At 36.9% G+C, this 14,841-nt stretch overlaps 2 protein-coding genes across 8 annotated transcripts in view; one reads left to right on the top strand and one right to left on the bottom strand.

Moving 5' to 3' along the window:
- The window catches only part of Tasor (transcription activation suppressor), a 52,906-nt gene extending 45,295 nt beyond the window's left edge, over positions 1-7,611 (top strand). For 2 of the 3 annotated variants that reach the window (XM_041662315.1, XM_041662314.1), the window contains 6 exons: positions 1,279-1,401; positions 2,153-2,312; positions 2,777-2,885; positions 5,818-5,996; positions 6,088-6,252; positions 7,115-7,611. In XM_041662315.1, coding sequence (XP_041518249.1) covers positions 1,279-1,401; positions 2,153-2,312; positions 2,777-2,885; positions 5,818-5,996; positions 6,088-6,252; positions 7,115-7,596 — 1,218 coding nt within the window. In that variant the 3' untranslated portion in view covers positions 7,597-7,611. Of the gene's footprint in view, positions 1-1,278; positions 1,402-2,152; positions 2,313-2,776; positions 2,886-5,817; positions 5,997-6,087; positions 6,253-6,837 lie in introns of all 3 variants that reach the window. The other variant, XM_041662316.1, reaches the window with a different exon arrangement.
- Positions 2,788-14,841, bottom strand: part of Ccdc66 (coiled-coil domain containing 66) — a 44,761-nt gene continuing 32,707 nt past the window's right edge. The window contains exons 13-17 of one of the 5 annotated variants that reach the window (XM_041662321.1): positions 12,310-12,806; positions 11,180-11,217; positions 10,225-10,475; positions 9,661-9,782; positions 7,616-8,833 (exon numbers count right to left, since the gene is read on the bottom strand). In XM_041662321.1, the coding sequence (XP_041518255.1) occupies positions 8,747-8,833; positions 9,661-9,782; positions 10,225-10,475; positions 11,180-11,217; positions 12,310-12,806 (995 nt within the window). In that variant the 3' untranslated portion in view covers positions 7,616-8,746. Of the gene's footprint in view, positions 3,771-7,612; positions 8,834-9,660; positions 9,783-10,224; positions 10,476-11,179; positions 11,218-12,309; positions 12,807-14,841 lie in introns of those variants that run through there. The other 4 variants (XM_041662317.1, XM_041662318.1, XM_041662319.1 and 1 more) reach the window with 4 other exon arrangements.

Below are 14,841 nucleotides of genomic sequence, written 5' to 3'. Positions count from 1 at the left end.
TAATACTAAGCAAGAGAGTTTAAGTTGAACACAGTGTAATCCCTTTTTAAAAATGGATTCTTCAGCATCCATGTGACATTTGTATTGAAGAGATAGGATATACAATTCTTTATGAATGGTGCTTTGAATTATAGCTTAAGTTATCATTACTTACGTAGAGTAAGAAATTATCTCTTTCAAATCTTGTAGAAAATTAGGTTAGAACATTATTTAAAAAAAAAACAAATTTATTTAACTTTTATTTGTGTCCATTGCTATGAAGATATCAGATCCCCTGGAACTGGAGTTACAGACAGTTGTGAGCTGTCCTGTGGCAAACAAAAAACTTAAACTTCTAAATATTTCTGGAATCAAAGTGTTTTGTTACTATATTAGTTAAGCAGTAGTATCCACAGTAAGTTGAAGTTTAAATTGAAAATGTACAAAGAATACAGTTGCCATTAGTCCTGTCGGATAGGTTACCTTTTCATTAATAAACTAAAAGGTAGTTTGAGACCTTCCTAAAAACTGCAGAGTTGAAGGCAAAATCATTGTGGAAAATGCTTCCCTACATTTAAGTTATACAAAAATGTTGTCTTGACAACTGGGTAGTCTACTTGTCAAACAAGCAGAGTTTTGATTATGCTATCTGAGCATCTTTGTTAATGTAGAAAAAATTCATCTCCTCTGTCTTTGGAATGAAGAATGTCACCTCAGGATCTTGCAGTTCACTTCAGGGCTCAGGGTTCGGCCAGCAAGCACAATGCAAGGGAGCTCTTAAGAGCATACTGCTGTGCCCTCTGAAAGGTGGTGCTGCATTACCAACACAGAAGACATGCTTGATGACTGAAGCTGCTGTGTTTGAAGATGGAAACTTGGCAGAAAAGGGCTAAATTAGTAATATCATTAGTAAACATTTCTGCTCATATGATGGCCCATGAGTTCTTTTTGAGTTGTTTTGGATTAAACTTCATTGGTCATGGCCATATTCTGACGGGAAGTATTTCTGGTAATACCATCACAGATCACTAAGAGCTGGGTCCTGGGTTTACTGTGATGGAGGTAAGTGGGCCAAGGGTCTGGACTAATCTATTGTTGTTACAGCAGTTCAGCTTTTGTATGCTTTCTTTAAACTGTAAGAGTAGATATGATGAGCTCTCCAGACTTCTAAAGTCAAAAAAGTTCACAGTGTCCTAGGTAAAGCTTATCAGTTTATGTTTTATTTGCTAAATAAATGTTGGAAATTGATGTTTGCTAAGAAAGTTTGTTAATGCTGATTTAGTTGTTTTTCTTTGACAGGAGTATCTTACCAAATTAGGCAATACAGAATGTCATCCAGATCAGTTTTTGGAAAGAAGGTCAACCTTAGATAAACTATTGATTATTATTCAAAATGAAGACATTGCAGATTTCATTCACAAGGTAGACTATTAAGACCAGTTTACTAATTTACTTTCTAAAACTACTACCTCATTGTTAAATCTTATTCTAAGAACAAAACTTTTTCTTTAAAAAAAAAAAAGAAAAAAGCTTTTTTTTCCCCATAAAATTAAGAAAATGCTTAAGTACTTGAGTAGGGGGTGTTCTGCTAACTCTTCATATATAGACAAACCTTTTTTTTCTTTTTTTTTTTTTCGTGAGTCCCCATTGACCTTGAATGTGGAGGTATTTCCCTGCTCTTAGGAGCTTGCCTTTCATTATTATTGTAGCACCACAGGTTCTCCTTTTTTTTGTTTGCTTTTGTTTTTGTTTTTGCTTTTGTTTGTTTGCTTGTGAGCTGATATCCTTTGTAGCCTAGACTACTTCAAACTGTGCAGGCCAGTCTGGCCTCTTAATTAGTCCTCCTCATCTCAGGTAGGATGACAAGTATCACCACACCTGGCTCCTAGTTTTAAATTCTGGCTGTTTATGGATTTAGAAATATATTAGCATTTTGTCCAGTTTTTGTTTTTAGCCTAATGTAAATTCCTTTCCCTTAGTGTTATGTTCATATATGTTGGTTTATACTACTGGGAAGTAGTACTTCAAATACTAATTTTGTCACTTTCCAGAGGCAATGATGAGTTATATATAGTGTATTTTTTTTAATTTTATTCTTCTTAGGGTATTTGATACTTATATATATTGGTTAGTTCATTTATCTATCCTATTTCTGTTTTTTGGTATTTAACAGGTACCTGGCTTAGTGACTTTAAAGAAGCTCCCATGTGTTAGTTTTGCTGGTGTTGACAGCCTGGATGATGTTAAAAACCATACATACAATGAGTTATTTGTGTCTGGTGGCTTTATTGTGTCTGATGAATCAATCCTAAATCCAGAGGTTGTCACAATTGGTAAGAATGAGTATGTTATTTTCAGTGTGTTTTTTTCTGGGTTGTGGTTGCCTTAGGTTTTCAGGAAAAATTAAAACTAAGGGATTAAAAAGTGCATTGTTACTGTGCCATTCACAGCTAACAGGCTTATTTCTATCTTTTCCTGAGTTTTTGCCACCTCAATCATCTTCTCCATTCTGTTTTTATATGTACTTTTATGTAAATCTGGTCTACACTGCCTGCTGTGACACTTAAATTATTCTAGTGGTGGTGCTGTTATTGGGTATTGGTTTTGTTTGTAGGTGTTTTCAGAGTTTTAATGCTATAAGGAGTTCCCTTTCCCTTCGAGCAAGATGATGAATATGTGGTGCATAGGGGGAAAAATAGACCTGTGTAAATACGAACAAGCACTTCTTCCAAAATCTCAGCATGGCAGACATTGTTTATTCCTGACTTTAAAATCTGAATTTCATTGTCTCTAACAGAGAGCCTTAAAATTTTTTTGACATTCCTTGAAGAACTTAGTACTCCAGAAGGGAAATGGCAATGGAAAATCCACTGTAAATTTCAAAAGAAACTGAAGGAACTGGGCAGGTAAGATACAGAAAATATTGAATTTTTTGTTTGTTTTTGAGACTGGATTTCTCTATAGCTTTGGAGCCTGTCCTTGAACTATCTCTTGTAGACTAGGCTGGCCTCGAACTCACAGAGATCCTGTTCCGCCTGCCTCTCTCTTGCCTCCTGAGTGCTGGGATTAAAGGTGTGCGCCACCATCACCCAGCTATGAATAATTGTTGATTTTTAACAGTGCTCACAAAACTTTTCCTTTTTCTGGGTTTGTGGATTATGAAAGTTTTCATGTATGTCAACAGACAGTAAGTGGGTATAAATACTGAGTTATTCTATTCTTTTTGAGTAAGAAGTGATATTCTTGTTGACATAAAGAATTTGGTTAAGTTCTCATAGTATGATAGTTAGAATTGCCTTAATCTGCATGTGGATCTGCATGATCACAAGGATCAGAAATCTAATTTTTTTGTGATGCTAGATTTGAAGCACATGTTGTGAGCTATATTTCAAGCCTTTAAAATATATTAATTTACTCTTTGATAATATCATACACATATACAATGTATTTTTGGTTCTATCTACTTCTTAACCAACTCTTCCCAGGCCTCTCTACATACCATGTCCTCCCAAGTTCATGTTCTCTTTTTTCCTTTATAACCCACTGAATCCAATTACTGTTGCCCATATACTACTTCATTAGGCTGCCCATTAAAGCATAAGCATATCATATCAGGGCCCACTTTTAATTGAAGAAAAATGACACTTTGTTGTTACCAGACCCCTGTCAGCTGTCAATAGGGATGGGCCTCATAAGTATCTTTCCTACTCATGCTGGAATTTTGGCCGGTTTGTTTTTGTTCAAGTCTTTGGCAGGCAACCAGCTGTTGTGCGTTCTTGTGTTCAGCCGCCCTGTTAAAAGACCAAAAGGCAGTTTTCAGCAGCACTCCACAACACCTGGCTCTTAGGATATTTCTGCTCCCTGTTTTACATAGTTCTCCAAGCCTTAGGGAGAAAGATTGTGATATAGATGACGTATTTAAAGCCATTTAAAAAACTGATCTATATTTGCAGTGTAAATCAGACCCTGTCCAAGTAAGTTAGTTCGGTAACTAATCGAATTGCCAAGGGTTGGTCTCTGCCTGATAAGGCTCAGTTAGAAACTGGTTTATAATGTGTGTTTGTGTGGGTTCTTGCATGTGGGGGAGTTACTCCCTTGGAGGGCACTTAGTCTGGTAAGTTTGAGATGCTGTAACTTTTTTTTTTTTTTAATTCTTTTTGGTTTTTTCCAAGACAGAGTTTCTCTGTGTATCTCTGGTTGTCCTGTAACTAGCTCTTGTAGACCAGGCTGGCCTCGAACTCAGAGAGATCCTCCTACCACTTCCGAGTGCTGGGATTGAAGGTTGCGCCGCCACCACCCAGCTGAGATGCTGTATCTTGTTAGTGTTCACGAACTTTTTAAAAAATAATTAATTGCACGTTAGAGAATTTTTATCAGCTAGAATTTCCTAAGTGTAAGTCATAGAATTTTGTATGTGGAGTGCACTCACCTGTTCATGCAGAGGCCAGGGCAGGATGTCATTTGTTTTCCTCTTTCTCTCCATCTTAATCACCTTATAACAGGGTCTCTCCATGAACTTTGGTTCAGCTCACATATCAACTATACTTTGCCAGGGAGCTCTCATGAACTGCCAATCTGTTCCCCATGCTGGGATTGTGAACACATCCAGCTGTGTGGGTTCTGGGGATGTGAATCAGATCCTCATGTTTGCAGAGCAAGTGCTCTTACTCTCTGAGCCATTCTTTTCAGTCCCCAATTACTTTTTTGTAAGTTACTTTTTACCCTCTCTGAGACAGACCTCTTGTTGTATATAACTTCAGCTATCCTGTTATTTATTCACTTAGTAGACCAGGCTGCCCTTAAACTCTACCTCTGCCTCCAGAGTACTGGAATTATAAGTGTATACCACCAAAACTAGTTCTAGATCACAGTTCTTTTGATTGCTGTAACACCTATTGACATCGAAAATTCAGGGTAAAATAATTCCAGTGTTTGCTATGTATCATAGTTAAAATACTTCTATCTTTTGGAGACAGAGTCTTGCTATATAATCCAGAACGGCTTCAAACTCAAAAATCTTCCTTCCTCAGCCTCTTTGAATGCAGGAATTTAAAAAGTTGTAACACACACCTTGCTAGTATTTAGCTTTTTTAGACTTATTCATTTTGACAACCTATGAAATAAGCAAAGGGCAAGTTCATATATAGTGTAGACATAACACACCCAAAGGTATATCTCCAGTTCTTACCTTAAAGTATTATAAAAAGCTTAAAAGCTACGTGTTAGGAAGAATTATACTCTATTTGTTCATGAGACAATGTAGCCTAGGCTGTCCACCACCTGAAGTGCCGCAATTATAGACGTATGCCACTGTGCCCAACATTTTTGTTCTTAGATGGCCTTAAAGTTTAACATTAATAAAGCTAATAATACCTTAGTAAATAGGATGACTGATGGTTCAGGTTTTAGCTTAACTGAATTACAAGATTGTCCTCAAAAAGCCGGGCGATGGTGGCGCATGCCTTTAATCCCAGCACTAAGGAGGCAGAGGCAGGCGGATCTCTGTGAGTTTCGAGACCAGCCTGGTCTACAAGAGCTAGTTCCAGGACAGGCTCCAAAGCTACAGAGAAACCCTGTCTCAAAAAGGCAAAAAAAAAAAAAAAAAAAAAAAATATATATATATATATTGTCCTCAAAAACCATGCTCGTCAGATGCACAGTTCCCATTTTCCTTCCCTCTTAACTAGCATTCTTACATGAGACAATAAGCTCAACAGCTTGTGGAGGTTAGTTATTAGCCTCCTCAGTTGAGAAGTGCTTTCAGTTAACTGAAACAAATTTCCATAGTGAATTTTAAAATGCCAATATCTAGGTACTGAACTCTGCTTAATCTGACAGATTGAATACTAAAGCTCTGAGTCTGCTGTCTCTTCTAAATGTGTATCAGAAGAAACATCTGGTTGAGATTTTGTCCTATCACAATTGTGACTCGCAAACGCGAAATGCTCCGGAAATGGACTGCCTTATCAGGCTTCAGGCTCAGAACATACAGCAGCGACACATAGTCTTTCTAACAGGTAGGAACATGCTCTTGCTGATACGGCTGGAGTGGATGTTAATATAATTCTGAATATATCAGTTTCTGTACATTTTCTCTCTTTAATTTAGAGAAGACTGTCAACATGGTTTCCAGTTATACAGATAATGGAATTGTAGTTGCAACTGCTGAAGACTTTATGCAAAACTTTAAAAGTCTTGTGGGCTATCACAGCTCAGTCACAGAAGAAAATCTTCTGCTGCTTGGTGCCAATGACAACGTTGAGTCACAGTCAGGTAACTTTTTAGTAGTTTTCATTTTCTTTAGGTGAGACAGAATGAGGAATGGTTTTGTTTATCCCATAGTGAAATGTTTATTAAAACCATTTACTCCAGTCAATAGTAAACATCACTGTAGGGTTTACTATATATAAGATCTGCTCATTTATTTATACTGTAGTCAGTACAAGTTATTAGTATAGGCTATGCATTCATTCGTCTATTCTGTGGACGGTACATATTTAGAGGTTTATTTTTCCCTCTGAGGGATTAAAAGCTTTATTGCCTTCTCTTTGCTGTCAGTTTTTGTATTTGTGAAGGCAGGTAGAGGGATTATTGGGCTACGAAAGGTCTTCAGATATATGTGCTAGTTTAATTACAAGGTAGTGAGGGTATCTTACCTTGAATCTTCTGTGAGCTGGCCTCTGCTTGGTTCCAGACTCTAAAAGCTGTTCTTAAATTGTTTTTTTTTTTTTTTTGTGAAAAGCAGAGATGACTTGAGCATTCAGTAGAGATAAGCAGTTAGTAATTCAGTGAAGCTACATGTCAGAAGTTTTATTTTATATTTGTCTTATGAAATACTGAATTACCGTATAACTTTAGATGCTGTTTTGACATTAACCCCTTTGGAGCTGGGAGTTGGGATTTCCCAACATTAAACGTGAACACATTTCGAGAAGCTTTTAGCATCGGATTATCTGGACACTCACACCTAATGTGAGTGTTGTGACTAAGTGAACTTGTGGCAGAAGACCAAGCTTTAAGGGATTGTGGACTTTGCAGATCCTGACGCACTATGTTGTGTGAGTAGTGTATAATTTTACAAACTAAACAAACTGTGTATTTCAATAGAGGAGGGCTTTTTGTGTTTTAAATGTAGCTCTTTTAGAAAACGGTGAAAAGGATGAAGAGGATATGTCTCTGGATTCAGGGGACGAAATCTCACATATAGAAGTATTCAGCAGTTTTCATTCAGAAATATTGGCGAGAGAGACCAAAGGATCAAGTGGAACAGATCAAAAAAACAATAATCAAATTGAATTGCAGTCATCTCTTGACGTGCAAAACAGTTTATTAGAAGATAAGACTTCCCATATTGATTGTGAAGAGAGAGCTCCTATTGATAGAGTATGCTCTGAAGGAGAGAACAGCAATTCAGCAGAACAAGATTCATATAGCAACGTTCAGGCTTATCAAAGTCAATTAGAAATGTCCCGCCAGTTTAGTCACTTTAATGTTCTCACTCATCAGACGTTTCTGGGGACACCATATGCCCTTGCATCAACTCAGTCTCAAGAAAATGAAAATTACTTTTTATCTGCTTACAAAAACTTGGATAGAGAGAAATCTTCATTAAGTTAAGGATGTGTCCAAAGATAAATTACAATAACTCAAAAAAAAAAAAAAGGCTGTGGACTTTTTTCAGTTTCTGAAAAGTGAATTGATGTTTTTCAAGTTTCCTAACTTAAGAAATTTTTTTCCTTCCCATATACTTAAATCATGATGACCTGTAACATTCGAAGCATCTGAAAAATGAAATAAATACCTTTTTTGGACATTCTGTAATCAAATTATCTCATGTTGGCACCTTCCAGTTTCACATTTGTTACCTGTACTTGGGCTTCAAAATGAAGTCTGTTTTATATGTAAAATTTGATGTTTATAAAAGAATGGTAAATAGAAATGATTTTCTTTAATGTCAGATGATAACTTTGCTGAAATGTCAATTATTTATTTTGATTAAAGCTTTTGTATAGTGTTTTTACACAGGTATAAGCCAGCAGTGTCAATATTTATAGGATTTTGGCTCAGTACCTCAAGCTATATGTAACAGTGCAATTGCAATTTAGCAAACCTATGTCTACAATACCAAGTAGCATTTTCTCAATGTTCAGGTTTAGCTGTGTAAAAATTTAGCTTCACTTAAATTTTTGTCAGTCTTTTGAGATCCTTGATAAATACTGTCGTGTGATCTATAGTCAAATGAACTTTTTAAGATGGAGTTTCTGTTTTCAATGGTATTGGATAATTTGGAACAGATCTTTGAGGTGGTCTTAATTAGAACTAGTTACGTACCTTAGTGCTATACTAAATCTATACAAAAATTGTATGATGGAGATAAATTTCAAGCCCTTCTATAACTTACATCACTTGCTTACTGTTAATAAATCTATATTGTGACAACTGGGGCATCTCCACTTTTAATACAATGAAAACAAAATTTATAGAAAAGAAAACCACAGGATTCTGAAATGAATTTGAATGCTTTGAGTAAGAGTTTATCCTCAGTGTGTTAATAATAGTACTTCTCACGCCCTCACTGCTGACAGGTCAGAGGTCTCTAGACTCTCTAGTATGGTAAGTAGAAAGTAAGTTTACGTCTTAGTATGACAGAGATCATTTTTTTAAAACTATAAGTTGTTTTATTGTCTTTAAAAAATACAGCATTTTCTTACATAATGTGAAGTTTTTCATTGGGTGCTTGGAAAATGCAGTTGAGTGGTAAGCATATTTAAAATGAAGAACTAAAATTATCTTCTTGGTTTGCAGTTAAGGGTATGAGATTCGTTTCCAGCTCCTTTTGTTTCTGGAGAAGACCCTGCAATCACATTGATAGTTAGTGAAGGTGTGATAGCCAACTTAAATACATGGTAGGGAAAAATTATTGGCTCAGGATAGAATTGTTATTGGACATAGCTCAAGTTTCATCTTTTTTAGTAATTTTTGTGGTGGTCCCTCCTCCTTTGGTTGTTACCTAGCTAGAGTATTTTCTATATAAGCAACGTGGATGATTTCTTTCAAAATCATGAGAAGACACAGTGAGAGTCTTAGCTCTGCTGAAACAGTGTAAGGGTTATGGTGAAGTGTGCCCATCACATTTCTTTCTCTTGTTCCTTTGTGTGAGTTACCAAGGTTGTGTAATGTGCTCAAGCTGTATGTAACCAGAGGTAGCACTTAAAGGATACAAGTAAATGGGTTAGTTTTCTAGTTTTAGGAAGAACAATAAAGGGTAAGCGACATGAGACAAATTCTTCTCAAATACAGTGTTAATAAGCCCCCGGGTAGGTTTCAAATGTTACTGGATTTTATTTTTGCTTGTATAAGAACTTACAAAAAAAAAAAATCACAGGAATGGAGAAGTGTCTGGTGAATAGTTCCATGTATATAATTTCATTCTTGGAACAGATCTATTCTGTTCTAAACTTACAAAGAATGGACCATATTGGTTAAAATTCACTAAAGCATAATTGTGTATTTGTTTCTTTGTTTTAGCACTTTATTGTGTTTTGATGTTTAAATGTACATATTTTTAAATAAAAACTGTCTTAATATCCAAACTGTCTTGGGACTTTTGTTCTTAGGATACAAACATATAGAGAGAACAAACATCTAAATATTTACTTATACTTGGTTAAAAGTTCATACCTGTCTTAGTTCTGAAAGCCCCTTAAGGATAGCTTGCTGTCGATCCCTGTTTTTCACCAATTTAGGATTAAGAAGTGGATCCCTGATATGGTCAGAGTTAAATAGCTCTTGTTGGTCACAATCTAAAGGACAGATGAGGTTTAAAATCGTCAAGCAAATTACTAATAGTTAGCTGTAATGTCTTAAACCTTTAATAGACTTAGTGAACTCCCAACCCTACATGTTTCAACATAATTTTTTTTTTTTTTGGTTTTGAGACAGTTTCTCTGTGAAACAGTCCTGGAACTCACTATGTAGATCAGACTGGCCTCGAATTCATGAAGATCTGCCTGCCTCTGCCTCCCAAGTGCTGGTTCTGAGATTAAAGGTGTGCACTGTCTGGCCTTATATGTGTGTACATACTGGCTACGGAGGCTGAAAGCCTGGTGTTGGAGTTGTTAAGTGGCACTGTAACACCTAATGTGGGTGCTGGGAAACAAACTTCTGAAAGAGCAAGTCACTCTATCATTGAACCATCTGTCTAGCCCACATCTTCAATTTTTGTAGTAACGCTACTTAACTTACCATGAGATTTTTGGTATTGGTTCTCTTGGGTTGATGGCCTAGACAAAGGTGCATCCGGATCAAGATAATAGATCTCATTTGTTCGAACATAGGGAATAAAGTGAGTTGTCTCAGACATCTCCTCTGATAGCTGAGTTTGACCGTCTCCTAAGGCCAGGTTCGTTTTTTCATAGTCACTATTTTTTAATGGCGAGTGTACTGAATCAGTCTGAGTTTGCTGAGTTCTACTCTTTATTGCTGATAACTGGAACCTATTTAAAACAAAAACCCAAACTTTAGTAAGAAATTGCATGTTTTAGAACTAGAGTCATAAATGGTTGTGGGCCACCAAGTGGACATTGAGAACTGAATCTATGTCAGTGCTCTTAACTGCGGAGCCATCTCTCTGGTCCCTAGAAATGGCATGTTTTAGACACATCTAATCACATTGCAGTTCATTCAAGATGTGTTTGGCCTACTTTAAGGAATACTATGGATATCAACCTAAGATCTGTAATTTTTCATAAAACAAGACCATGTGGGGCATTTCCCATAAAGCTGTGCCCGTGCTATCTGAACTGAAGTCCCTGTTAGAGCTCTACTGTGAAATGAGTCTAAACCCGGTCTGGGCTGTGCATAGCAAAGGGTCACTACAAACCTCCCACCTAATAACTACGTTTTGTTTGTTTGTTTGCTTCTTACTGTTTTTAACCAATTCGTTTCCCTATCGGATTTATCCAGGCTGAATGCTTATTCCATAGACATGGAAAAAAAATCAAACGTGTTTAGGTCCACTTCAGCTTAAAAAAAAACAAAAAAAACTATAATAAACCTTTACCAAAAATCAATGAAAGCCAGCCGTACCTCTTTCCTACTACTGCCTTCATCTGCACATGGAACTGCCATCCAGATTTTGAATGGATATTTTATTTTGCACACAAAAAGCACTAAGTAGCTAAGGAAGTAATATACATACCATTCTTTAATATCTGAAGTTTTCAGAGGTTCTTCTGCCTAAAAGATGGATAACACAAACACGAAGTAAGAGTGACATCTTTACATGTCCCTAGATACTTAAAACATTGTGTATGTACATGCACGCATGTGTCAGTGTGTGCATGGAATGCAGAAGACAACTTAGAACTGCTTCTGTCCTAGAAACACAGGCCATCAGGCTCTGTGGCAGGTATCTTTCTGCTGAGCTTTCTCACCGACTTCTCAGACATGCTTAAATCATCTAAATAATACTGTATAGGATACAGTATAGTCCCAGGACCAGTAATTAATTCCTTTCTACATCAGCTCTATGGATTTTATTGTTTTAATGAAATCACAGTATTCTAATTATCTCACAAAGACTTCATACAGCTACTTTAAGGAAGGCACTCAAACACTTGATCAGCCCAAAGCTCTACATACCACAGTGAACTTCTAAGTTAGCAAAGCTCCAGAACGGTCAGTCTAAGTTTTTTGGATTTTTTTTTTTTCTTCCTGAGAAGGGTCTCTAGGATTTCCTATGTAGACCAAGCTGGCTTCAGACTCCCTTAGTTATCTTGAGAGTGCTGGGATTAAAAACATACCCGGCTCTGTTTAGGTCTTATACTCACTACCATGATTTTATTCACTTGTCTGTGAAAAAAGATAAATTAGCTTTTTATCTTTCAGGATTCATGTATCCTGCCTACATTTCATTCTTTAGTGGCCTATTATTTTTTGGTCTCCTAACGTATATTTGCTTGTTAAATTATAAGCTTTTGTTTTTTTTTTGTTTTGCTTTTTTCGAGATAGGGTTGAATTTTCTTTACATCTGAATACTACTTCATTTATGTATTATGACAGTTTTGTATACATTAGAATAAAGAAGCATTCATCTGAGTAAAGATTATTTGGCTTTTGGTGTTACAGTCTCTCATACAGCTACTCAGTGCAGGTATTATACAACAGTCAGCTACTTCACATAACAAGCATAGATGTCTTCCTTTGACCACTGATGTAATTTTCTGTAACCTATTAGATGAATCACAGCCTTCTGAATGCATGGATTTAGGTAACTACTTTGAATTCAGAAACATCAATACATACTTAGTACTGAAATAAAAGCCTTACCTTTTTGATTAGCTGCAACCTGTTCTCTGACTCAGTTTCTCGATGAGATGGCGCAAGAACTTGTGGGGAAGGGCCTCTATTTTGGGAGAGGTTCTCAGGGTTATTTCTCTCTAGTAAGTGAAGCAGCTCCATCTGCCTTCTTAACTTTTTTTCTTCTTTCTCCTTTTGGAGATGGATGGGGTACCTTGCTGATGCAGGGACATACCTTTTCAGAGGCTTGTTTATATTCCAAGCGGGCTTTTTAGGACATTTCTTCATACTATGTTTTGTTTGTTTCTCTGTTCTTCTGTACTGATTACACTGGCCATTATGCCAGCTGGTTTCTTTGTCTAAATTAGTGCCTTTAGCAATACTTAGTTCTTGCTTGTCTTTTTTAGTGCTAGTATGTCCATTAAATTCTGTAGAAATCTCTGGAGAAGAAAAGTTTCTAGTGCCCCTTTCTGTTAATGATCCACAGTGTTGTAGCTCATTGTTGAAAATTCCTAAATTTAAGTCATCTAGATAAAAATTCCAAATGATTAACTTTAAATAAAACATACGGTAGAAATACACTTTTTTTCTCAAAGATACTTAATGACTTTGTCTTTATTAGTCACATTTATTTATTTAGTGCGGTGGGTGATGCCACATGTCACACACATGGGAGCCAAAGGACATCTTATAGGAGTCGGTTTTTTCTGCCATGTGAATTCCAAGGATGGAATTGAGGTCCTCAGCCTTGGTGGCAATCACCTTTACCTGTTGTGCCATTCTTCCATCCGTAAGAATTTATCCTCCAAATAAAACTATCCATTAAAGAACTGTTAATTATCCCCTTTAAAAGAAGCTGGTAACTACTATTCTGCTTTGATATTCTAGAAACTAGCCCTCATAACCAGCCCTGTGCTACACACCTGTCATTCCGGCAGAAAGGAAGCAAAGGCAAGAGGACTGGAGCGAGCTCCGCTAGCTTGGTCTACAGAGTTCCAGGCTATTCAAAAAAAATAAAAAATAAAAGTAACAGATAGGCTTATTCAAATAGTATAAAACTCTGAATTTATAACCATGTTGAACACATTGCAGAATTTCTTTATGCTTATTCCACTACATAAAACTGGCTTAATTTTGTTTATCTGCATACACACTTAGGTTGGGAGCAACCTCAAGAATGCTGCTGTGACTCCAAGTTTCTATTATTTGAGGAAGACCTGGAATTTTTCTGTGTTTTGTTTTAATTATTTTAGGTGTAAACCCCAAAATGGAATTCTGTTTTTTTGAGCAACTGCTGTACGGTTTTCTACAGCAGGTGCAGCATTCAGCCTCACCATTAACAAAGCAGTTTTAAGAATGCATTTGAGTGGCACCACAGATAACAAATGCCCTATACCAGTTATCACCATACTGTAATATGAACTCTGGCTAGTCTGGTGTGCTGAGATAATCACAAGTAACTGGCAGAAAATAGTGATGTGGTTATGTCTGTTTCCTTTAGGAAATGGGGGGGGGTGCTTTTGAGCCCCAAGAGTTAAACAAAAGGACACATGTCTAAGAAAAATCTTTTTTTTTTTTAATATTTATTTATTTATTTATTTATTATGTATACAGTATTCTATCTGTGTGTATGCCTGCAGGCCAGAAGAGGGCACCAGACCTCATTACAGATGGTTGTGAGCCACCATGTGGTTGCTGGGAATTGAACTCAGGACCTTTGGAAGAGCAGGCAGTGCTCTTAACCACTGAGCCATCTCTCCAGCCCCTAAGAAAAATCTTGAATATTCTTGAGGGACCCCCTCCCAGCACTAAAAAAAAAAAAAAAAAAGCCTTGTTAGAGGAGATTCTGCCCAGCAGAACTACATTGGAAAGTCCTGCTGTGGAGCTGTCTGCAGCTGTGCAGAACTCCAGGTTGCAGCTTTCAGGGTAGGCTCTTAGGTGACGTAGCTGCTTTGGAGTTATCCCTGATCCTCAGTAGTAACCCCTCCTGTTAGTAACCTCAATAAAACTACCTAGTTCACCAGTGGGACATTGGTGCAGCTGTCACTCTGCTCTCTGGGCTTCATTTCTGGGGTGAGATGTTGCATCTCCCCCGGAAAAGAATCAAAGATGCCTCTGCAGAACTTAAAAACTTCCAAACCAAGGAGCTGGCGGAAGAACTGGTCTGGCAGGTTAAGAGCAGTACTTCCTTTGAAGTTTGCTTCCCAGCACCTATCTACCTATAACTCCAGGAAATTGGACACTGTCTTCTGGTTTCCATGGGCACTGTATTCATTTATACACACCTATCCACCCCTATACATATATACTAAATTAAAAATCCCTTTAAAAATATTCAGGAGTGTCTTTAAAATTTAAAACCAGCATATGAAAATACATGCATTATCAGTCAGTCACTGGGGTAATGCAGATTAGAATCCAAGTTTTGCAAGGACATGGAGAGATAAGAACACTTCTACACTGCTAAGACAGATGCTTTGGATGACAGTTCACCGGCTCCCCAATACCTATCACATAACTCAGAAATTCTAACTCTTTCCTAAGAGAACAAAACATCTACAG

Source organism: Microtus oregoni, unplaced genomic scaffold, assembly GCF_018167655.1.
Source record: "Microtus oregoni isolate MIOR12 unplaced genomic scaffold, Mior012 000013F_ref0000133, whole genome shotgun sequence".
In the NCBI taxonomy this organism is placed as follows: Eukaryota; Metazoa; Chordata; class Mammalia; order Rodentia; family Cricetidae; genus Microtus; species Microtus oregoni.
The sequence above is the reverse complement of the archived record's forward strand: the minus strand, read 5'-3'. Positions and strand labels throughout refer to the sequence as shown.